We start from the raw sequence: 26,030 nt of genomic DNA, 5'->3' as shown, positions 1-26,030 counted from the left end.
GCATGAAAAAAAATCACATCCAGTCTGCAGGTTCTCAGCCACAGTATAACAGATAGGGAAATATCCTTAAATTAAATGTTGATTTTTTTATTATTGCAAAATTGTTTTTTTTTCTTTTCCGGGCAGTTTTAGCTGAATCATGCAGGAAACTAAAACAGTAAACAGTGAAGTGCAACTAGAGTATTAAAAACAGCTGTCAGCTGATGAGCTAAAGATTTGGCAGTGCTTACCTACACTTTTAGCTATAATCAAGGATACCATTCAGGCCATTGCAAGTCCTCGTTGTCTGGAGGCTAAGGGCTGATCTCACTGATAGTGTCACAAATTACATGTAACGTCAATGAAGCTGAAGGGGTTACACAGGTATAGATGAGCTCAGAGTCAGGTCCCCTTAATATTTTGAACGCTGCTATGAATGTTTCTTTTTGATAGACTCTCTGCTAACTGGCTATAAGGGTATTATTGTATGTTATACTTCTTGAAAACCCTATTAAAGTCTAGTTAAACTCCTAATTTATAATAAACATCTTATGCTACAACATGCAATAAACCTAGACCCTAAGACTAGCCTCAAAAAGAGGAAGCATTGCACTGGAAATTTACTGAAAGGGTATGACTGGTAAAATGGCAAGATCATGATTAATTGAGAGGCTTCAGTCATTTAGATACTAATAATTTTTGAGGTGTAGTCAAAAGAACAAATTTACTTCCCCAGATGAGCACAGACCTCAGTTGCTCACCTCTCTGTCAGTCTCACATATTTGACCGATTGGCCTTTTTTGGTTGTTAGTGTTTTTCTGAATGCTGGAGTTTTCAAAATGAAATTGTGGTTTATCAGCTGTCTGGGAGCGCTGGTTAATCACAGGATGACCATGAGCCACCTGTGTGATGCAGCTGCAAAAAAGGCAAATGCAATCCTCGGATGATCGGGCAAGGCATTGCCAGTAGAGATAGAGAAGTATAAATGCCTTAATACAAGGCACTGGTAGGATCTCATTTGGAATACTGTGTACAGTTCTGTGTACATGTTCAAGAAAGATTAATTCAAACTGGAACGGGTACAGAGAAGAGCTACTAGGATGATCAGTTGAATGGGAAGCCTTATATTATGAGAGAAGACTGGAAGAGCTTGGCTTGTTTATCTTAACAAAACAAAGGCAGAGAGAGGATGTGATTGCTTACTATAAGGGGGGTGGGTGTGGGTGTGTGTAAATTAGAAGAAGGTTTCTAGCCATCAGAGAAGTGAGGTTTCATAGATTCCAAGGCCAAAAGGGACAATAGCAATCATCTGGTTTGGCCTCCTGTATATCACATGTCATAGAACTTCCCAAAATAAAACAGGCAGCCTTGGGGTCCCTTCTGGTTCATGTCTGATGTTCCTAATATCTTATGATTCAGGGCATCAAATGGTCACTTTCAGGGGTCAGGGAGGAAGTTTTTCACCCAGTGTATTCTGGGTTCTTTGTCTCCTTCCTCTGAAACTTCAAGAGATGGCCACAGCTGGAGATGGGACATTGGACAGAGAGGGTCATGCAGAGACAGAGATTGGGAGAGGCATGGGGGCATTGCCCACCCAAACCAGAGGCGATGCATAGGGGTCACACAGAGTCACGTTTCCTCCTCCTCTCTGCCCCCCACCCCCTCAGATTTCTGCCTTCCATTTAGCACAGAGGTTTTCAAACTGTGCGGCGCACTTCCCTAGAGGGACACGCTCCACCGTTTGAAAACTGTCACCCCCTGCCAGGAGCCGGTGGATCAGAAGCTGGTGGGACCCACCTAGCCCGCTTGAGCCCAGGGCCACCTCTGCATGACCGAGTGCTCCACTGGCAAGGCAGCTCCCAGCTATGCTCCTGAGGGGCTCTTGTCTCTCCCCCGAAAGTGTCCGGTGAGTCATGGTGATGCCCCCGTCTGCTGGTACCGGCCTGCGGAGCCTGGTTGCCATGAGATGCTCCTTGAGGCGCTCACTCGCAACTGCCCTGGCACTCCTTTTGTTTTCCATGTAACCCATCTGTTTCCATGATCCTTACTCACTATCTCTTAAATCTTAGACAGTAAACTTGTGATTCTTTTCACTATAAATATACCTCAGAGGCTGTGGTTTTATACAGGAGATAATCCTGGGCTGAATCATTCGAACTGGTGTGCACACTGTTCCCTTAATGACAGAATACCTGGTATTATTCTGAGTGTTCAGTGGATAAGGGCCTGAACACGGCAGGAGGACACCTCAAAGGGGCTCGGGGACTGGGATGCACCTCCTGTTAGCCTGCAAGGCAGAGGAAGTGCTGGCAAAACTTCCTGTGAAATAATGTGCTGCTTCTTTTTTCTTTTCAGTCACGAAAGTGTGAGTTTAATGGCAATGGCTGGTGCCATATAACCTGTCACCCTAAATATTCCAGAAAAATCACTGACACAAGAAACACCTGCACCGAACTGACTGATAGGGGCTTGTATTTCTAGTTATATCAGATCAGTTTTCCCTCCCCGTGAGAGGCAATAATCACCAGAGTTCAGACTAAAAAATCATGTAAATACAAAGAAAGATGAAAATGATGCTTTGCTAAACAATGGCGTCATAAAAAGACAAAGTCCTAAAAATAAGCACATATGTGAGCCATCAAAACTCAGACAACCACAAGCCAAATTTTTTTGTAGAGCTCAATTAAGTAAACGTTTCTTCTGCATGAAGGTCCGAATTCTTCAGCTGGATCCACGCAGGCAGCCCTCTGTGCCTGCGTGGATATCCGGCTGCTGGATCAGAGGATGATATAGGAAGAGAGGGTCTATATAAACTTGCTGTTACAAAATCCCAGCTGTGCTCTCTTTTATTTGATCTTTCAGGATAAAGAGAAATTTCTTTAAGTTTTTGAGATATGTTACACGGCAGATATTGCATAAATATAAATTAATTTGAATTAAAAAATTAATTTCATTCAAGGACTAACCCAGAAAAATAAAGAAATTCAGGGTGAAAGTTAAACCTGTATTCTCGGTCTCCAGATCCTGCATTCCCCACTTGCAAGTGGGCAAAATTCCTAATTGCTTTCAATGGGAGTATTACTCACGCACAATAGGATGTATAGGATTGGGCCTAATGTCATGATAACCACGATCCCTCAGTGGCTTTGTCAACACCTGCTGTAAATCTCAACCAGCTAGTATGTTTTTAAACATGACTTGTCGCTGTCTACACTAGGTGCTGCCTGGAATCTAGCAGGATGCTAATTAAAATGGGTCAGTTACCATGTTTTCTAGTAATTTCATGCTTTGGACAAAGTCATTCTTCGAAACCCCTGCCTGTTATAAAGTGGAATTTCTCCTTCCATTGTGAATTGCCTTGATTTCATTAACCTTCCAATCGACGTGGGCACACATGTTCTCAGCCCTTATGTTGTTGCTAAGGAGCACATGCCTACCTACCTAGCAAATGTGGGTATTTGACTCTATAATAATACCGAGCACTTATATAGCACTTTTCATCAGTAGCTCTCAAAACACTTCACAATCTTTAATGTATGTGTCCTCACAACATCACTGTGAGGAAGGGAAGTATTGTTATCCACATTTTTGAGATGGGAAACTGAGGCACAGAGAGACTAAGTGACTTGCCCAAGGTCACACAGGAAGACTGTGGCAGAGGAAGGAATTGAACCCAAGTATAAGATAATGCCCTAACCTCTGAGCCCACCATCATTACTTTCCTGCTTGAGGTAAACATCCAAATGCATGGCCACAGTATGCAATTACTGCATTAACAATTTTCACTTATATACATCTAAGCCAAACAGACTTTATGATTGTGTTTAAGGATAGTATAGGTTTTGGCTACTTCTAGTTCTGTTTTTATTTTCTATATGCTCTAACTCTGCTCCCATTGAAATAAATGGTAACATGCCCATTGATTCACATGGGAATAGAGCTAGGCTAATGAAGAGTGCTTTTGAAAATCCCAGCCATGGTGTTAAAAGCAGAGATCGGCCTGAAACAAATCCAAGTGCTTTTGAATTTTTGGTGATGTTCACATCCAGCTGAACTCTGTAGCTACCTGCATCTCTAGTTCAGTCCATTACCCCAGATCCAAATGCTGTTAAACTAGGGGAAAGTTCAGATCTGAACTTTGCAATACAGATCTATCTTCTGTTAAAAATTAAAATCTTTTAATCTTTGGCTCGAGCTAAATTGTTTCCTCACTTCATCTTGCGCAGTCACTCTCCTTCCTCATCCAAATCATTCACAGTCGCTCAATGTCCCTCATCTATCTGTCCATTGCTCATTCTCAAATCCTAAATTACATTATTCTTCATCCTAGATAAAGATGTTTCAGTGTATCTCTGTGCCTTTCTGTGTCTTCTTTAAACCAGTGTTCATTGCTCAGTCATCTCACTCTCTCTTTCTCCATAGCTGGTGGCTACCTGCCACAGGAGATGGACTGCATCATTTTCAGCTGCAGGCTCACACCCACTCCTTTGCTCCATGAACTCTCAGTGAGAATCTCTGGCCATTGCTGTAGTTTTTATCCCAGGACACATTTTTCTTGCAACAGCTATAGCATGCCTCCGTTTGGTGGCCATCTAGTCCAAGCAAAGCAGTAGCTCAGGTCACTGATTTCTGAATATCCTCCTCCTCTACTGGCTTTGTATGCCAGTTAAATGCAGAGTAAAAACAAATTAGATTCACAAAGTATCATTATTGTTATAATTTATCGAACTTCTGCTAAATGCTAGATGCTCTGTAAGTTTCGAGGAAGGCACAGTCCTTGCCTCAAAAAGCCTACGCTCCAAAATCTGAGACTGACAACATGGGGCGGGTCCACATGGATGGGTCAGGATCAAGGAAGTGTAGCTGTTTATGTAGGATTATCACTGAAAAGCTTCCTGGAAGAAGCATGTTTTTAAAAGGGGTTTGAAAGAAGAGCTGTTTGATGCATGAGAAGAGGGAGGCATTCTGTAAATACTATAAAAGAGATGGGATTATTACATTCCACCCATCCCTACTGCTACCTCCACCCCCCGCAAAATTGCAAAATGTCCTGATTTGCGTTCATCAATAATTAAGGGCCCATCAGCAATACTCAGAGGGAGCTTACATTGCACTTTTGAGCAGCCAGTCAGTAATGTACAGTGGATAGAGCCTCTTTTTCAAATCCCAGGGCACCAAGTCATGCAAGGCTAGTATTGCATTTTCAATTAGCTTCTGAGTGAATGCTTGGCATATGTAGAAGTGAACTGGTGCACAATTAGCTTATTGTTCCTTGCCGCTTTGTGCTGAGAGGATCTGAAGAATTGAAGGGTGTGTGGGGGGGGGGGGCCCACACCAAGCCAGAGGCATTACTGTGGATATGGAATAAGGGGTTGCTCAACTCTTGCAGATTCACTTGCTAACACAGGAGCTACAGCTGTTCTTAGCAAGCACTCCGTGGCTTTAGGGAGAGCGCCAGGGAATAATCACAGAAACAACTCGCTGCTTTCTTGTAGTCTGGGCTCTTTTCTCTTCTGAGTCTCCTCATCTTTACTATGGAGCCAAACAGTCCTAAAAAGATCCAATTTGCTGTGCCATTATTTCAGAGTCAAATAGATCCTGAAGCAGCTGAACAGGTAAGGAAAACAGGTATCTTTCACTACCTGGGGGACAGGGTATGGGATGATAATAGGTAACATCCATGGCCTAAATTCTTCTCCCGTTTACATTGGTGTAAAATTAGATTATATCCATGGAAGTCAATGTAGTTATGCTGGGGTAGCCACTGTAATGGAGGGCAGGATCTGTCCCATTGTAAGAATGCACATTTTAGCTCACACAGGTTTTTCTAAGTATATATTAGCTCTTTGACTTTATTCTTTTAACAGATTTGTGCACGAGATAAGCACACTTTATCTGAATACCTAATTTCAAGCTGAATCAATATGCGAAAGTTAGCTGAAACATATGGTTTCATGTACACCAAAATAAATATACATTTGATCGAATGTGTCAAAGGGAAATATTGCACAGCCTGGTTAGGAAATAGCTGCTTGCAATGTACTTTGGTGTGGGAACAACTTATCTGAATGCTGCAAGACAGTAATTTATTGAGTTAAGCCCCACATTTTAAGACTTTTAATGCACCATTGTTACTATTCACTAAGTATTTTAAGCACATGTGTGTGGATGTGGCCATATGCGTGAATATATGTATGTACACACACTCAAAGCTATAGATATACATATATATGACAGCCGAATCTGACTCACAAGGAAATGTATATACTGTCCAATCCTGCATTTCTTACAGGCAGAACTCTCATTAGTTATACATATAGATAGAGACATGTATATAAGGAATTATAACCATAGAATCTTACAAGACAGGTGGATAATACCTGTTAGTTTGTCTAGTCCGTCTCTGTTACTATAGCACTGTGCCCTGTTGTACATTGATTGTTGTTTTGATAACTCTAGTTTTAAATGACACCAGAGGTGTGATCAAGCTTTGACAATTTCACTGTAGAGGAATGACAGCGTAATCATTTACACCTGCAGGACAGACATCTTGTTTCCTTAATCTTCTGATGTAATGTCTCCTAAGAGGAGGCGGGCTTTACCAGGAAGAGATGAGTTGTTGCTGGCAGACATGGAGGGAGGGAAGATGCGGGAGGGTACAAGCAAAGAACTTCCTGAGGCCTTCAACCTGTCTAGAGATGTTTGTATTAAAATCTATTTATAACTTCAAGAATGATCCTGCTATTAACTTGGGCAAAGACCTGGTCCCCCACCTTTTGAAACCAATGAACGTTATTGCCTTCAAAGACTGCAGAATTAGGCTCTTAATTGAATTCCTCTGGACAAGGAAATATTATGAGACAAGTTCAGCCCTACATTTATGGGAAGTCCTTTGATTATGTTGCAATTTTAATTTATGGAATAGGTGCCCTATACATTTATTTTATATGTTTGAAGAAATTAAATCAATAGAATCTGGAGTAACTGTCTGAAACTTATTGAATTACTTTGGATTTCGCCCACTGAGAGCAGAATTGGGCCCTAGTTATCTACAGATGTTGCCTAAGCCATTGAAAAAGGGCCAACACATTGAAACTGAAATGGTCTCAAAATAGTGTCTGGGTTAAATATTCTTGAGCAAACTATCTCATTCTGTTGAATAAGTGCCAATAGCCTGGAGGCAGTGATATAAAGATTAGAAATGCTTTCTTCACAAATATGTCCATTATTGGAGACTATTCCAACATCATGTTGTCTGACATTCCTATTGGATGTTAATGCAACTGTAAAACCACGAGAGAACTTAAGAAGATTTTAACTAAAAAGAAAAGCATAAAATGATTATTCAGATTTATATATATAAACATTTGCAATATGGTGTGCTTAAGAAATTTCCTTTTGGAAGTATTTAATATTGGAATTTTGTAAAAAAATTGCCTTGGGAATAGATTCTGATAGGAATTTTTTAATGGTCCTATATTCACTGACACTATCATCTATCTATCTATCTATCTAATCTATCTATTATTTCTTTGGTCTGCTTATGTGCTCCAGAGTCTGTGCAACATCAATAAAAGAAAGGGTTAAAAAAAGATATTTAAGTGAATTATTGGTGATAACTATGGCAGTGCTAGAAATCCATGATCACATAGCAACTTACATTCTTTTCCAGATGTAGAGATAAGGGGTTATGTTTTCCAGAGCACCTAAGGCTACGGCTACACTGCACACCACTTGTGGTGGCAGGTAGGGTATGTGTAGCTGCACGCCACAGTGAAAAGCAGGCTTTGTCCACACTGGTTGGTAGCCACATGCGTCAATGGAAGACTCTGGCAGGGGGAGGGAGTGGGGGAAGGCTTGGCATCCGGGTGTTGCTGGAGCCTTTCCTTGCTGCTTCCCCCCTGCCACAGCCTTTCCCCACTGACGGAGCCTTTCTCTGCAACAGGAAAAAAATCCAGCAGCAGGAAGGTAGCAGGACACCATTTAAAAAGAGCAGTGTAGATAGGAGAGGCACAGCTTGGGTGAGTAGAGCTCTGTTTAGGGTACTGACCTGCAGGGTCCAGGCCTATCTTTACTCTACTTGCTCAAGCAATGCCTTACCATCTATTCTGCTATTTATACCCATGCTAGTGGGGTGTGTAGTGTATGTACATGTACATGCCACTGAAAGAAATGTGAAGTGTAGATATACCTTAAGTAACTTGGAACCGCAATTGGTCTTTCAGTGGGACTTGTACTCCTTAATCACTTAGGGATTTTTGAAAATCCCACCCAACAACTCTGATCCTGGGAACATTATTACACTCACAGTTATTAAGACAACGCTTGTAAAGCTTGCTTTTGTCACTTCTATTCTTCAGTAAGACTCCTGACGACTTTGTTTTGGTTGTAGAGTATTGGGTATCTTTAATGACTTTGCTTGGGCATGTGTTTTTCACAGATCAGGAAAAGAAGGCCCACACCAGCATCGCTAGTTATTATGAATGAACACTCACCCCCAGGTAAGTAACGATCTATCTTCTAAACTGCAAAACTGGTGTACAGGAACAAAAGGCTTGTCTTTTGCTATATTGTTTTGGTAAATGAACGCATTCAAAGAAAAGAAACTCAGCATTAAGCACAGAGCACTAAATAGTGGATCATGGGCCATACGTCTGTTCACAGAAAAAAACTATGAATCTATAAAAATCCTGGCCCCACTGCAGTTAACAGCAAAACTCCCATAGACATTAATGGGGCCAGGAGTCCACCCTACATGTGAATCTCCTTCTTATATGGAATGAAGGCTAAGTTGCTTCTGTGGTTTCGGGATGGTCTCAGCTGCCTCTTCCACACACCCTCTTCTTCAACAATGGGATGTTATGGGGGAATCTGTGGAGTTAAGTTAAGCTAATAGAGTTCTTGGTTCTCCAGTTCTTAGAAGGAACCAAGTCAATTGCATTGGAGAACTTAAAACTAGGGGCTTCCAGGTAGGATGGTCATTCTCTAGTTCTCCGCTGAAGCACATGGTATTTGTTCTCTCTCTGCTCTGGGAACAAAATCTTTATATAGATTTTCCTTCCCCGAAAGACTTCTCTCAGAAAGATGAGATTATTTGGGGCCAATACATGCTCAATCACATCCCTGTCCCTCCACAAGGCTGCTAATGCAAATCTGGACTTTCTAGACCAACCCGCTTTGGAGGCACAATGAGCCAAAGAAAGCACTAGAAAAAATTTTGAAGAGTAAAGCATAGCAAAATCTTCAAAATATCATAAATTAAATCTCTTTACCTGCACAATTTCAGGATGATCAAGTTCTTTTCTCTTTCGAAGTTGAAAATCAAGCTTTCAATGGAGAGCTATCTAACTATGGAGAGACTAGTACCACTCCATAATAAAAGCCTGTCAATAGGATGAGTGATCCAAGATTAGCTCAATTTACTGTTACTGTGCCATCAATATAATGCAGTTGACAAATTTCCCAAGCAAGCAGTTTTCACTACTGCCCTTTTAAAAGCTATTTGAAAGACCCATATTCATTTACCAGGGTTTATTTTCCATTTTCTGTAAATGTAACATTGCATTATTCCAGCTGACAAATTTTATGCTGTGCTGCAGCTTGCAGATTAGTTTTATACAGTAGTATCTTTCATTTTCCATATAATAACAGAGGGTTCACTTACCACCTTTGCTAGTCCTTTACCCTGTGAGAAATCCCACTTGTCTCAGTAGAACTATCTGTGGGGTAAGGAACTACTCAGCATGAATAAGGGTAGCAGAATTGGGCCCAGGAGTAACATATATACAAGAAAAAGAAAATGGTTCTCCTAGAAATGATACCTTGCTTCTAGTGAACTACAATTCCACCTTCCTGAAATGGAGGTAACTCTTGTGGAGGTAACTCTTGTGAAGAAGTAGCAAATTAAAAAGTCACAATATAAATAAGGACAATAATAGTAGATCCTGTATACCGACCAGGATCATAAAGGCCACAGTATTGGCCACTGGTTCTAAAATCCATAGGGTAGGGGAACAAATAAGAACCTAACCAAAGATCATTGGGTACTCTCCTTTCTGGAAACACACAAATGAATTGGTGGGAAGGGTTTCCTAGGCAAATTTCTAGGTGCATTAATAAACATGGAATCATCGGAGCCCAGAAAAAAAACAGCTGGATTTATTTTCGCTTTTTGCATTACCAGTCCCCTTTAATATTATTTCCCTCTTTAAATACATGTCACCTTGAACACATTTTAAAAATAATTCAGATTTGTTCTCATTGTCCTACTAGGTTATTAGGTTTCCATACTTATAACTAGTCTCTAAGTAAAGGAATTCCATCTCAGTTCTTTTAGGATTCAATCTTTCAAGGTTCTGAGCACTTTCTGAGAAGTACTGGGCACCTTCAGATCCCATTAACGTCAATGGTAGTTGGGGGGTGATCCTTCCAGAACTGTACACATAGGAATCAAGGCCAGAATACTCTGGCCATGCAGCTCAAACTAGCCACGCTGCATTGTAGGATCTGGCTCTCAGTCTCTGACCTTTCCCTAACTCAGTGGCACACAGAGTGTCAAGGTTGCTAGGCCTTAATTTAAAACAAACTGATCTTGACTGTTCCATATCGCAATTCCTTCTAAATAGCCTCTTATTTCCTTTTGTAAACAGATCCCTGGTGCAGCACTATATCAAAACCAAACAGAGAGTAAAGACATCTATCTGATTTACAGAAAAGTTTATTGTAAACAAACTGGTGCATGCCTGTTACCTCTTTTCATACAATGCTTATAAGACAACTCCAAATAAATCATTTTTAGGACTCCTTAGTACTGCAGCAAGTATCAGTCACATTTTAACTATGCCAAAGAAAGAACATTAGCCCTCTCAAATCATTTGTACAGGAGATCATAGCACGTGGCTCTTTCGTTAAACTAGGCATGTGTCTTATTCAGTTCTGAATTTTTTGCAGTTAGAATTATTTTCAAAAATCAATTCTTAAAGCTTTCCCTGAAACTGCATGTCTTGGTACGATTGTGTGTGAGTATTTATGTGTGCATGTTTGATGTGTGCATGTGTATAGTGGTGTGTGTGCACCTGTGTATGATTTATATGTGTGTGTTTAGAGAGAGAGACTTCTTCTATATGTACACAGGCACACACACACCCTTGTTTGTACATAGAACCCTAAATATCTGCTTTGGGGGAAGGATGGTTGGTGTATTTTGTGGTTCCATCGCTTTTTTGTTTTTGATCTGCTAGAAATAGTTCTTACACAGTTAACTTGCCTAGATCCATGTGCAAGTGGCACTGTGGGCTTGATCTTACAAGCGGCTGAGCGGCTCCTGGAGGCACTGAGCACCTTGCTGCTCAGAGAAGTCAATGAGAGTTAAAGGCTCTGAGCAAGTCTAGGCATTACTCAGCACCTTGCTGGATCCAGCCCCAAATGTCAGGACTAGAAATGCCTTTTGTGCAGAATCGGATGAATCACCCATGAGTTGTTAAAATAATCCCTCTCCAATAACGGCTAATTAATCAGTGCATGTGTTTCCAGTTAATAAAATAATAATAATAATGATGCAGATTTAATATTTAACGCTTCAACAGAAGTGCTTTGTAAGCATCATTATCACTGTTTTACAGGTGGGCAAACCGAGGGACTGAGAGATTAAGTAAATTACTCAAAGTCACACAGCGAGTCAGTGCATGGCTGAGCCTGAACCTAGGTCTGACCCCCAGTCTTATGCACTATCCATTGGTCTACACTACTCTAACGAAGATGAAATAGTCGAATGATAGACCTGCTTCTAAGGGTTTGGAGTTCAGATCTGGATGTGCTTCTAAAGGTTGGGATGCCTCCCCAAAGTTTATTCAGATTGCCAATCCTTTGAAAAACTGAGATAGAAATCTTGTAAGAACAGGCTCTCCTGCACGTTTTCTGGTGCGTCTGCTTCCAATTGCAGCTGATCAGAGCACAAGTTTTGTGGTATTTTGGCATGTCTGGTTGCAGGCCCCGCCAGACACCAGAGGGGAACAAAACTTATTTGAACCTTTCAGAACTTTATAATAAATTCAATCTGAGTTGTGCTGTACAAATGGTCCAAGGTCAGAGTTGCTTTTCTTTTTTTTTTTTCCTGAGCCATTTCATCTGTCCTTTTTGTCTACTATGAATTCCAGTACTAAAACAGGAATCTATCTGCAATGATGTAAGTAGAGGTCATTCTGCTTTAACACTAAAGTGAAGATGGAATGATAATTCAGGATAAATAATTTTTAACTAATGGCAGTTTCTCAGAAACTATAAGACTAGGCTATTTGGCTTCCTCAACATTTACATCCAAGGAGACAGTGAACACCAGACCACATTAAATGATTTAAAGGCTGTTAGTGGATCTGGCTTCAAGAAATACATACAGCATACGGGAACATTGATTGGTGTATTTTCCCCTGCACACTCTGTTGGAACCATCATATAGTCACATATAATTGCATTCATAATTTGCAAAGGAGCAGATTTAAACTCTCAACACCTACAGCATTTCAAGTGGAGGTCAAAACATAAATGTAAAACAAAATTAAAGTTAAAAAATACCCCCCACTCAGCATCATATAAATGCATCCTGGAGACTGCTTTTTGATGGAGGGCATTCCTCCAATACTATTTGACTGTAGTAGGAAGTTAGCAATAATAAACAGAATTTGACCTATGACTTCAAAGGAGGTATGTTTTTCATTGACACCCGCTGAGGCGCTGGCACATTATTTTATTTACTATGTATGCTAGTGTACTTTTATTTTTAATTTTGGGGTAAATTTGATGTTTATGAAAGCCAGGGACTAAAACAGCTGGGGAGAGCAATGCACATTATAGGTCAGTCCTATGCAAAGTTCCCTTCACAGCTAAACACCCTTTGCTGCACTCCGAATTTCAGTCTCCAAAGTTTCCTCCTTTGTTGTATACACTTGACATTATTTAGTTGGTATGGTTGCAGGTAGACGTTTGCAGCTGCTAACAAAGTGTTTCTTCACACAATATACTTTGAGTGTCAATACTATTATTATTATTTTAGTTGCCTCACGCCATAATTTCTACACTCTATTTAGTTGTTCAAAAGTCTTCACAGGAGCAGGATCCCCATGGTTATAGTACGCTGGAAATAACCACCCTCTCAACAAGACTCTGTCCTCAGATCCACTTCCTCCTTTCCTTTAGCCACTTCAGGGAGTGTCTCTGGGCACAGCTTCTACCTTGCAAGCTATCCCTCCATTTGTGTCTTTCCTCAGTCCTGCTGTAGGGCTGTGAGAATGACATCAGCTCAGGTTCAATACACATTTAAGAGTCCAGGGTGATGATCTTTTATTAATTCTTAATGTTAATTTTTACCTTATTATTTTATTACTAAACATCATATTCTTTCTTTTAAATAAATTTTTGCATAAAATTAATGATGGTTGACAAAGAGAAAAAAGGAAGTTATGGAATATGCAATAGTGAAAATTAAATGATACGTAGATATTGGGTCCAAGAATTCAGGCCCAGATTTAGCAAGACACTTAAGGATGTGCCTGAGTGCTTTACTGAGCCGAGAGGGATTTCAGCATGTGCTTACAGTTAAACATACAAATACTTTGCTAAATTAGGGCCTCAGATCAGATTGGGCAAAGCTTTCTTGATTCTTCTTTGGGTATCTTGTGACAACGTTGCTGAAAGCAACAGAAACTCTGTATACAACCTGCTTTCACAACCATGGCATAATCATGAGCTATCCTGTCCTTATGATGCATGGATTATTATTAGGGCTGTCAAAAGATTACAAATATTAATCGCGATTAATCGTGAGATTAAAAAAAGTCACGATTAAGCACAGTTTGAATCACGCCATTTAACAATAGTAGAATACCATTTATTTAAATACTTTTGGTGTTGGGAGGAAGTGTGTGTGTGTGTGTGTGTGTGTTGGGTGAGCGTTGTCTCTTTAAGTAGAGCACCCAGGAGCCTGAATGCTTTTTCAGCTATCAGCCGCTGCTGTGATTCACTCCTAAACTAGGAAAAGCAGCAGACATCTCCCCCTGGTTCCCTGACCCCAGCTCAGCGGTGACTGGGTACACGGGCGGGGGGATGGGGACAACTGATATCTGCCCCTCTGCACCTGCTCTGCACAACAGACAGGAGGCAGGCTCATGATCTGGACTAGTTTGGCCAGTATCCGGCTCCATGGGGGCAGGGGAGAAGAGGCAGAAGCAGCAGTGTAGCAGGGAGGAGGGGCACCCCTGCCTCAGAGGCATGCAGTGGTGCCCCCCTGAGCATGGTGCCCTGGTGTGCGATTAATGTTGGTTAAAAAAATGCGTTAATTTGAGTTAATCACATGCATGACATGCACATGACAGCCCTAATTATTATTTTTATTACAAATATTTGCACTGTAAAAAAGATTAAAAAAAAATAGTATTTTTCAATTCACGTCATAGAAGTACTGTAGTGCAATCTATTGTGAAGGTGCAACTTGCAAGTGTAGAATTTTATTTTACATAACTGCACTCAAAAACAAAACAATATAAAACTTTAGAGCCTACAAGTCCACTCAGACTTACTTCTTGTTCAGCCAATATCTAAGCCAAACAAGTTTGTTTACATTTACGGGAGATAATGCTGCCACTTCTTATTTACAATGTCACCTGAAAGTGAGAACAGGCATGTGCATGACATTGTTGTGTTGTAGTTCGGGTGTTGCAAGGTATTTGCATGCCAGTTATGCTAAACATTTTTACGCCCCTTCATGTTTCAACTTTTTAAAAATCTTTTTAAAATCTTTTTTACAGTGCAAATATTTGTAATAAAAATAATAATATAAAGTGAACACTGTACACTTTGTATTCTGTGTTGTAATGATAATCAATTATTTAAAAATGTAGAATTACATCCATAATATTTATAATAAATTTAAATTGGTATTCTATTATTGTTTAACCGTGTGATTAAAACTGTGATTAATTTTGACTAATTGTTTAAATCTAGTTAATTTGTTTTACAGTAATCGCTTGAGTTAACTGCAATTAATTGAAAGCCCTAGATATTATAAATGCAAAATAAAAATTGCCATTTGAAATGAAAATATACCAAAACTATGCACTAGCAGAGTATCATGTTGCAATGGCTCAGGAAAAAGCTGGTAACTATGGAAAAAAGTGACTTTTCAGGGCAAAAACATTTCAGATCACAGCCCAGATTTAAATAAATTGATGTTTACTTTGATCAGAATACAATGCCTATTTTTTAGTCTGAACTGGCTTTGTCTCTGAGTCACTATAACATCAAATGATCTGCTGGCACAATCTACCCAGCTTGTGTCAAAAGTGTTTAGTGAGTTTGAAACAATGGCAGGAACTGGGAATCCTACTGGGTCCTAAAGCCTGCAATGTAACTCTAAACATTCCGGTAAAAATCTCCCTTTCTAAACTCTGTTTTTATTTCCTGTTTCTAATTCTCTTTTTTTCCTATGTTGCACTTCTGCGCTTCTTAGCCCTGCATGTGAATGCTATGCAGGGCTCGAAATGAGGGAGTACACAGTATTATGACACGGCAGCACCTCCTATAACCTATCATCTTGTTCTCCAGGATCTCTATTTTCCTTTAAAAACAAACATAAGCCTCTGGTTCTTATTGGTGCAAAGAAAACTTCAGAAATGTGAACCAAGTGCAAACCCATGTAACAGTGTATGTCTGAGTTTTCAGAGAGCCTGAAACAATAGCTCAGAGGTGTGAAAAAACCCCTATTCATCCCAGTAGATGTTAAATCAGAGGCCAGTTTACATGTCAACATTGTTAAGTATTTTGCTGTTCAGCAAAGCGTGTAAGAAAGTGGAGGAAGTATACTATTATGAAAATGTATATAATTTAGTCTGCATGGACAGCTCAACTTGCTTTGACACTGTGAGTGGCTGGGTTTGGGAAAATACTAGCATTTATTGCCTAGCCCTCAAGCAAGAAGGACCCAAGCAGATCCCAACAAGGCATCTGAGCTTCCCCCCTCCCCCCAAAGAGAAACCACACCTGTGGAGCCAAGCAGAGTTCTTGGGTATATATATGAACTTCTCAGAGGGGGCCCAAGCCCAGGAGCCTAGCAGAGTCCAACAGAGGATGTGTGATTATATTTTGAACATCTGTGTAATCTATTGAGAGTGATGTCTCACATTTGCTTCCCAAATAGGTGGAGCTTATTTTGTGGGCAGAGCTTGCAAAAATACTGCTCCCTTAGTCCTTTTTATTTTTTTCTCCATTTACATGTTTGCTCAATGCAGTCTCTCTGGCAAAATCCCTTTTGTCACATATAGAAGGATGGGAACTGCTGTCTTATGAGGCACTAAAAATATGCAATATGTTTGAAATGTCTCAGCAAAAACAGGTGGTCCACTGGGCTAAATTAGGTCACATTCTGGGAGCTGTGTGGAAAGCGACCAGGCCCCCCCCTGACAAAGTGATCACCCTCTATTCCATAACCACAGGAGCCTTTGGTCCAGTCCCATCTCTCCCTCACACTGAAAATGCTGGGTAATGCTGTAGCATTATGGCTGTGGCTTCTCCTAAGAAAAGAGACAAGAGTGTGATCTGCAAAGGGCTGAGCTCCCTGTCTCTCTAGACTAGCACTGCACATTCCACCTGCTAAGAACCCTTTCAGAATAGATGCTAGCACCTAGTGCTGGTAGAGTAGTGATTTTTCCCCCCTGTGACCACTGTTTTATTTTTGTCTGAATTCGCATGTGTGTGTGGTGGTGGTGTTTTTATAAGTTAGTCATCTCTAGGGCCTTAGCCAGCTTCTCCTTCAGATGGCCCCTTTTCCCCAATTAGTCCTCAGGTTCAACACATTGGGCAGGCCAGCCTTCCCTTGCTTGTGTCTGCCCTGCTATGAGGGAGGAAGCAGCATATATGACAGCCCCCTTCTCCCAGTTCATTCTCAATTGGTTGAGTGAGAAAGGGGCTCTGCCCCACCCACTCTGCAGGGCTTCTGGTCCTAGACTCTTAAAGACATAATGATGAGACTTCCTTCCAAGCACCACTCATTGCCGGGACCACTTTCTCTCAGCCCATATCTCCTAGTCCTTGTACATATATTAGACCTTTCAAACTCTTAAAGGGCTGTCCCACGTGACAGGGGTGGGCTGATCCAATAGGTACCACTACCTTTAAGAAGCAGACTTGATCACACCTATTACCCCCCAAAAATGTGTTCATATTTATTAGATTACACGTTTTAATAAATGGACTTAGTTTGCCTAATACCACATTAAAAATTTCACCTTAGATAAAATATATAGCAGTAGGTAAGAACTGTGTCAAATGCCATGTGGAAGCCAGGTGTCATATATATTTGTATGCAGTTATAAGGCCAGTCCTACAGTCCTTATTCAGGCAAAACTCCCACTGAAACTTAAATAAGGATTGAAATCGTGGGCCCACGACTTGTGCGCTGACATGATTCTCAAATGTATGCAAATGTGTTTTTCAAGTGTTGCTTTTGCTGCCTGAGTACCAGAATATTGGAGAGACAAAGTGGGTGAGGTAATATCTTTTACTGGACCAACTTCTGCTGGTGAGAGAGACAAGCTTCCAAACATACTCAGCATTAGACTTCTGGCTGCCTAGGACCTAAATGCTCACTGTTGTTCAGGAAGCTGCAAATGAGTAAGCCAATAACAGCTGTTTTCAGTTGTAAATCTGAGCTTCTAACTTGGTTATAAAATCCTCAGAGAAGCAGTAAATCACTAAAAACTTTCATTAACAACTACTGTTTATTTTTTAAGTCAGAGTAGTTGGCTTTGCTACATGCTATATGTGAAGACCATTTAAGTTGGCTGTGCTTTCAATTTAACTCTGTGACTTTAGGAACAGATGAAAAGAGCAATGGAAATAAATAGCTTTTGCCCCATTGCTAATAGTGGTACAGCTCCAATCATGTTAGCAATGGTAGGAGCACCGGTGCAGATACGGCACTGGCAGTAAAAACTGCTGTTTTTACAACCATGCTGTGTAGACCTGTTGTAGCAGGGCCACATGACACAATGACATTGATGAAAACCAGAGAAGAACAATGTATATCAAAGGGATTTTCAGAATCAAGAAGAAAAGTCCTACAATTGAATATTTCCTACCTTTAGTGCACTTGTATAGCTACTTCTTATAGGAGAAAAATGTTCACAGCGGTAAAATGACCCTCTTCCCCGTCTATGTAGTAGATGACAGTTTATGTTCAGATTATTTACCTGCAAGAAATCAGTGGGACAACTCATAGAGCAAGATCGACCTCAGGGTAAGTAAAGGTGGCAGAATCTGTCTCTTACAAAACAGCTCAGCAATGCTTTCCAAAACATTCAGAAAAGCTGCATTTTAGCTGGGTTTAGTACAGCCCAGAAAGGAAATATTTCTAAACAGCTAACGGGTTCCAAGCATTAGTGACAAAGTGCAGGCACAAAAAGCTTTGTCTTTGCTTAGTACTTTTGCAACTGCAGACACTCCCAGAGTTCCATGTGCAGGAAGCACATTCAGTCTTTCGATGAGCGGGAGGATTTTCTATTTCTGCACATTTTCTGCCAAAAGAGCTGTCATACTCTCTGCTCTGTGGCAAAGACAGGGGAAGATGCATGGCCAGGTTTTCCAGCCCTTGATTTGTATTTGGGAGGAGTGAGCCACAGCAGCAGCTGAGTTTTGGACCATCACAGAGGGGCTCAGGTACCATGGTGTTGGGTACAGTGTAAGTAGCGAGCTAAATAAGACATTACAGAAGATATTTTACATGTCCCCCTTTGCTGATCTCAGGAGTGAATTTAACGTTCAAGAATATTGCACTGGACTTTCTTCTGCAGTCACAGGGCCTGATCCAACTCCTACTGCGCTCGACGAATCTGACCTTCAAAGTGTTGCCTGCGTGTTTGCAAGGCAGTACATGCAGTGGCAAATGGAAATAAAGACAGAGGTTGGTGAGCACTGAGGTTCAAGTGATGGTTTTTGGGAGGTGAGGTTTGACATTTCAGCAGAGCTACATCTCTGAAATCAAAAGTAAGTGGGTTCCCTCTCCCACCCTTGAGATTATTTATAGAGTTTTGTCACATGTAATTACCCAGTGGCTGCCTGGCTGCTTGTGGAAACTTCAGTGCCTCTTACTGATTTATCCTCAATTTTAATTTATATTCTGTAATCTCTTTATCTTTCTTAGTAATTAGGTGAGGTAAGATCCAGTACATCTGTATTATTCCTTGAGCTCACTAATGGATTAGTTCAGAATGTAAACATTCACCAGAAACATTGTTTTTTAGCCTTCATGGAACACGTGTCATTGAATTCATTATTTATATAGTACTCAAGGTCTGCTATTTGTGTTGAAGATGAAAAGGAGATCCTCATCTGCATTGTAGCCACTTTGCACACCTCCAGTGCCCCAGGTGGCCCTAAAAGCAACTAAACTGGCCCAGGGAGGAGCCCCATGTCGAGGGATCCTTGGATGGCATAGCGCCAGTATAATGCCTCCTATGCCACAACCCTCCAAGGCTGATGTAGAGAGCATGGTGGGCAGCTGCTGTAACACTCTTATGTAGTCACAGGTAGCCAGCATACATTAAAGCAGCCTTCAGTTTTCTCTAACTTGCACTGGGGGACTGGCTCAGCACACAGCCCCAGGATAGCTTAATGCCACTGTTGTGCTCTCCTCCCGAGATGCTGAGGCTCAGGGCTAAGATGTTTGCCTCAAAGAGCTTCTAATCTAAGTACCTGAACCTTGCTGAGTATACAGCACAATATCTCTGTTGAGAAGTGACATGCTCTCACGTTATCTCTGGGCCTGTGGAGAAGTGGGGCATTGACAGGAGGAAGTGAGACAAATGATGCATACATGCAAAAGATTATGGTAGACCTTACTGCTTCATATAACTCCTACTGCACAACACTGTCTGATGGCAACTCGAGGCCACATTTCTCCCTATCAGCGCTGTAATGCTGATGTCCTTTCCATGCCTGCGTAACTAAGTCTCCCAGGGCACAGGGATGCCTTTCTGTAGCACTGACCTCTGCCAGAATGTCTGTGGAGGCCCTTCCCTTGAGTCCAGAAGGTCAGAGGAGGGTCCTTCAACAACGAGATAGAAGCTGCAGTAGAAAATGACACATGCCTTGTGCCGAGCATGCGCACTCCTCTCTAGCTCTCATCCTCCTCAGCCAGGCCTTACACATCCCTTTGAATGCCAGCCCTTCTCGAATACGCTCTAAAGGCGAAATCCTGAGAGATGTCATGCGCCTGCAACTCCCACCAACTGTGGTGAGTGTTGCAAGTACCTACTACTTCTCAGGATTTGTCCCTCCATGTGTCACTTTAAAAAAAATTACCAAAGCTATTCACACTCATATGTAGAGTGACCTTTCCTGGCTGATTTTGATCTTCCCATACACACAATCATGCTACAAAGTATGGCCTGATTTGATCTCATAATTGTAATGCGTTAGATATCTTGGTGCCTTCTAACTTCAAGAAGAAAGCATGCAATTTATTTTCCCCTTTTATTTTTAATCAGTCCCCACCAGTTAAATCCCCTCAGCTCCACACAGCCATGAAATCTGGGACCTTGGCAATAGTTCAAAGCTGAAATGGAGATAGAAAGGAGAGGAGATCTTTGTTAAAGATGCATTGGGGCCAATGAGCTCAACTGAGTCCCTGCGAACTACATGTCTGAGTAATAGGGAGCCAGATTGGGCCCTAATGCTCGTAGCATAGGTAACTAATGAACACTTGACAAAATTTGAGGTGGATATTCAACTGTAATATGCAATTTGAAATCTCATGGTTAGTTTTATGTTTCACCTGATACGAGAAGGGAAACAATATCTCATGACGTAGGCAAGCAGCTTACACACTGTGAATTTGCAAATTGTAAATTTTACTGTGAAATATACAAATCACAATTTACTTTCAGTGAATATTTGAGCTCAAATACTTTTTAAAAGTAATTACGTTGTTAAAGCTGAGCTGACTGCTGATAAGGAATGAACACAAAAAGGTGGTGAGCATGGACCAATCAAAATTCACTTCTGAATCTGGATGAGCATTCATGGACATTTTCATTACTATTTGCTCAACTCTAATAATTAACTAACGCTTATACTAGCAATCAAAATGTTGTCATAGGAACAGTTTGCATGACACACAACACTTTTTAACCTGATTTTTGGGTTGACTGTGATAGATGGATGTAATCAGTAACTATGTAGTCAAAAGTTATAATGAAAGTAGATATGGACTCAAATCAGCTCCCAGCTCTGAAAATGTTTGCCGTCTGGGGGAGGGGAAGTTTGGAATCCAAACTTGCTTCTGAATCCAGATTTTGCAGCTAACCGAATAATGGGTTGAACCAAACCCCCAGGTGTAACACATATGTTTGGGTGCCTAAATCCAGATCTGAAATTTCTGATTCTGTCAAGTGCCTATTCTCACTAGCTAGCACGCTACCTTTGATTGGCTTTGCATGTGAAAGATTTCACCGCAAATGGAACTATCAGAAAGTACAGGAGATAATTTTAGAACTGACCCTTGTACCCTTCGTTTGTTTTCCTTCATCTTATACAACGGCACCATAGAAACAGCCTTCTTCAGTCCTAGGGGATTATTGGCACACCATTTTTTAATATGTATGGCTTCATATTACAAATCTCCAGCTGCTTTATTATTTTATGTCAGGGACTGATGATCTTTGACTATTTATTTCTGTTATCATTTGGGCGCATTATTAACATGATGACTAGCAGTGTCATTTTGGAGAGATAATAGTAGCATGCACAGCTACAAGAACACTGGCAAGAGTGAAAAAGTTTCTTTGATAACATTTCACTTCATTTACCCTCACAGATATTATCCTCACAGATATTACCCTCACAATATTTTGTCCCAAGTTCCTAGGACATATACTCTGCCAGATTGTGTCATCAATTTCTAGGTAGAACGTCTAATTGATTTCAAAGGGGACTTCTACTTAAAAAAAGAGAGGAGGATGGTACAATATGGCCCAGTTGTCACTAGCTAGCTCTTCTAATCAACATATTTGTATTATATTTAGTGCTTAACTAGTCACTCATAGAAACTATGGTGACAAGTGCAGAATAAAATCACAGATAGATTAGATAATGTAGTAGATGAGGGAGAACCATGACCAGCGTTTAGCATTAACTTCATTGTGTTAAGGAGGCATCTATATGCACTTCAGGCATCAGTCAGGACAGATCCATTTGTTCAGCTTCCTGAGAAAAGCTTGTGCTTTTATATACACTAATAGTAATCGAAGCTAGGCTTTGAAATAAATCGAGAGAAGGAATTTAATAAAGCTGAATTAAATTCAGAGACTCGACAAAAATGTAAAATTGCCTGATGATGAAACTTGCCATCAGATATACAGGACCAGATCTTTGGCTGTAGCTGAGGAGTGCAGTGTGCAACTCAGGAGGTGAAGGGGCACGTATGCAAAGGCGGTGTATTGCTGACGTTTGCACCCCCCTGATGCTGCACTGGATGTATGCTGGGCTGGTCTTCCAGTGCAAATTAGAGCAGCCTGGAGGCTAGGTCACAACACTATGCCAGCCAAGCCTCTATCTTCCACATTCAGGGCTACTTTGGAGCCAGGTTAGTGCTTGTGTCTGTTGGATACTGCTCCAATTTTTACCCCCAACTGTTCACACAGTTGCATTTAAAATCCCCTACTCCAGTAAGCTTCTACTGCAGATAGCTTCAGCGCTGGAACAGTAGAACAGAAATGTGATGAAGACTTCAGGAAAATTCTGTGATTACCCCGCTTTTGTGTTTTCGTTTGGAATGTTTGAAATGCACCCATGCTATAACTAATCGATAAATGCCTTGATATTCTAGAGTTTACCTCACCAAAATGTCTTTTTGAAAGTCTGTAACTGGTGCTAGGAAGCTTAATGTGCTTTCAGAAAGACATGTCCCTTATTGAAGGCCATATTCTCCACTCTGTTATCACAAGCGGAGAAGAGGCAGGGTCAACAGAACCTTCTAGGGTGGACCTTGGCAGGCAGAGGGTCACATAAGGCAGGAAGCACCATGTTATATTCTACTCTTTACCCTGCTTCTCAGTCGGAAGAGTTCAGTGACATAGGTCAGGAAAGACTGGTTCTGAGTGTAGCAAGTGTTCCTTTTGAACCTTGCTGAGATCCCGTCACTTTGTGTATGGCTATGTAGCAATCAGAGATGCGATTGCCACTTTGGAGAGGCATACCCACATTAGTATTAATCTAGCTAGTGTGGATAAAAATAGCGGGGAGGTCGACATGGTAGCATGGACTTCAGTGCAGACTGTATGAGCATGGCAAGGACACTGGATACATACTTACACAGCTGCTGGACTGTTCTGAAGTTTGTTCTGCTGCATCTTTACTGTTACGTTTTAGCTAGATTAAGCCTAGCGTGGGCATGCCAGTCTATGCTACAGTCACACCTCTGGTTGCAATGTAGATGTATCCCCAGTCACAGTGGGGCAGTTGAGTTGCGTGGGGAAGGCAGGGATGGCACTTCTCCTATCTCTAAGGCGCCATTGTAAGCTGATGTCTGCATTAACCTCTGCAGTATTGCTGTTGTCCATGCCTCTCACCCTCAGTTTTGCACGTGTGTGGAGAGATAGGCTAAAGGAGACACAGAGCTATTGATCCTACCTTTCTTTAGGCCTGGCTAAGCCCAGATGATATATAAAGCTCTGTGGGAGTGCAGATGGAGCTCCCATAGAACATGGTTCAATAGCGTTCTGGGGTGGAATATCAAACGGGCAAGTGAACTACACCAATCCTTTTGTCTGTTGGACCCTGGGCAGGGCAGGGGAAAGGAGTTGTGGAACACCTTTAGGAAAAGGCCTGTAGCAGGGTCATTTGTCCAGTCAGTAGGCCTAGCAGTCTGGGCCTCCGATTCTAGTCTTTCTTTCAGTTCAGTGTGTCCTAAACCGCTGGATGGGGTCCCAGCTGGGTTGACTTCCTTGCCTGCAACCCCTTGTTTTGCCTGTCTCAGTGATAGGAGCAGGGTAATCTGGGATGGGTAGGGGGAACAGGCCTTCTTGCTCCACCAGGTCACAGCCGAAGGCCCTGAAAATGAAACAGCATGGGATGGCCTGGGTTCTGCCCACCTCCTGCTCACCTTCCACTGGGCCATTTCCTATCACACCCAATGCCTCCATTCGGGGAAGGCTGCCATTGGGTAAAGTCTTTTGCTTCAAATTCTCACAGTCTAGGGTTGCAGGTGACCATTTGGTGCTCCTGTATGTGGTTCTCCCTCCCTCTAAGGTAAGGTCAAAAAGGTCAGGGGGAAGACTCACAGGTGGACTTCTGTAGGGTCTTCTTCCCCTCCTGCTGCATAGGCTGCATGGCAGTGCTACTAAAGAAAATGGCTTCTCTTTCCCCACCTTACCTGGGCTGCTGAAGTTCTCTTTATATTGGCCTTTTCCCCCTGGTGCATGATTGGCAGTGCCTGAGGGGAGGAGCTTTCCTCGCCCTTTCCTTGTCTGAGTCTTAGTGTGGGGTCTGTAAACCCCAACACAGAGCTCAAGACTCTTTTGCACGTTATAGCTTGCAAAAATAGATATTGTGCAAATTCCATAGGGTTTTTCTTGAAGCCACCTATTGATGTCACTAAATATTTTTATATTTTTTCACTACTGGAATGGTGGGAGCTACTTCTTGATGATCTAAAAATTGATCTAGGAAAAACATAAACCACCCTGAATCTCAACCCAAATCTTAAAAATCTCGACCCAGACATTCTGAGGTTCACGGAACATTAATGTTGATTGTCTTCATTTAACACACAGTAGGCAGGAGAGATACATGTGCTTAGATGATCCACTGTCAAGCACCCAGAAATGTCAATGTCAGAGTGTGACTTAGGAATTAATAAATATAGCATATCATGTTAAAGGGGGTGGGACAACTCATTCCACGTGAATCCCAGTGACATGTTCCTGATTGTGTTGTTACAGATGCAAGTATAAAATAAAAAAGAAATAGAGGGCCACTACTGAAGCATAATCTTTCCACGCTCTGGTATTTGTGAGATTAGTCAAGGTTCCAAGAAATGTCTTTGGAAATTATAGACAATTTTAATTTAAATTAACAGATGATTATCTTGTCATTTCCTAAATCCATCCATTTTGGTCATGTTCATAGTGCATATGGGATTATGGAGCCTCAATTTGTTGACTCTTTGAACACACCTAGATACAGAAATCAGAAATTAATATATATTTATTTATATTTATATTTTCCTCTTTCTGTAGCAGGGACCTCAAACCCAAAGAGTTTTACTAGAAAAAGCTTGCTTGATGCATTGTTGATACAGACATTTGAGGACCTTAATGATGTGCAAAATTTATGATCATAAGCATTGCGAGTAGCTAGCAATGGCTAGCTTTAAAATGAATTGTTACTGAAATACCTTAGGTATTATTTAAAAAGGAGGAAAGGTACAAACAATATTCAAAGCTCAAACCCTTGGCTATTGTTATATGTATTTGTTTTCATCTTCCACAGCAAATTGTCATCTCTCTCCAAAATATACAATGCTCTGCTATTTATCTTCAAGTGTATTTTTTATGTTCTATAGTATGATGTGAAGAATTTTGACTTCTTTTGGTTTTTTTATTCTAGAGGTCAGAATATTCATTCAGTTCAGAGTAAAGAATGAAATAGCACAAAATGATGGTTATTACAGCTGTAACTCCAATACAAAGATTGCCATCTCTGTGCCAATTGCAAGCTATATTTCATCACTACTGATTCTAGTATAATATGCTGTAGGAGATGGGTCAAAATGTACATTGTGGGGTCCAGCTGGTATGGTATTTATGTTAGCAATTCATTTTTCTTGTTCTTTGCCTCACTGGTATTTGTATTTTCAAATCTATAAGACACTTAACAGTAGATCCACCAGAAGATCTTTTTCTTTAAAATAAGCAGTGTGAAAGGGGCTAATTATTATTATTTTATTATTAGAACTGAGTCATAATTCTGAGGGAATAATTTTTCAGTTAGTTCAGCCTCTTTTTCCT

General features: G+C 41.0%; 1 protein-coding gene across 1 annotated transcript in view; it reads left to right on the top strand.

The window, feature by feature from the left end:
* Positions 1-5,400: 5,400 nt before the first annotated feature.
* The window catches only part of PPP1R1C (protein phosphatase 1 regulatory inhibitor subunit 1C), an 80,322-nt gene continuing 59,692 nt past the window's right edge, over positions 5,401-26,030 (top strand). Inside the window, exons 1-2 of the mRNA XM_067549846.1 lie at positions 5,401-5,594; positions 8,420-8,480. Of these exons, the coding sequence (XP_067405947.1) occupies positions 5,514-5,594; positions 8,420-8,480 (142 nt within the window). The 5' untranslated portion in view covers positions 5,401-5,513. The remainder of the gene's footprint in view (positions 5,595-8,419; positions 8,481-26,030) is intronic.

Source organism: Emydura macquarii, unplaced genomic scaffold (genome assembly GCF_026122565.2).
Source record: "Emydura macquarii macquarii isolate MOO-44397 ecotype Brisbane River unplaced genomic scaffold, CSIRO-AGI_Emac_v2 contig_1253, whole genome shotgun sequence".
NCBI lineage: Eukaryota > Metazoa > Chordata > Testudines > Chelidae > Emydura > Emydura macquarii.
This window is presented reverse-complemented; position numbering and strand designations above follow the sequence as displayed.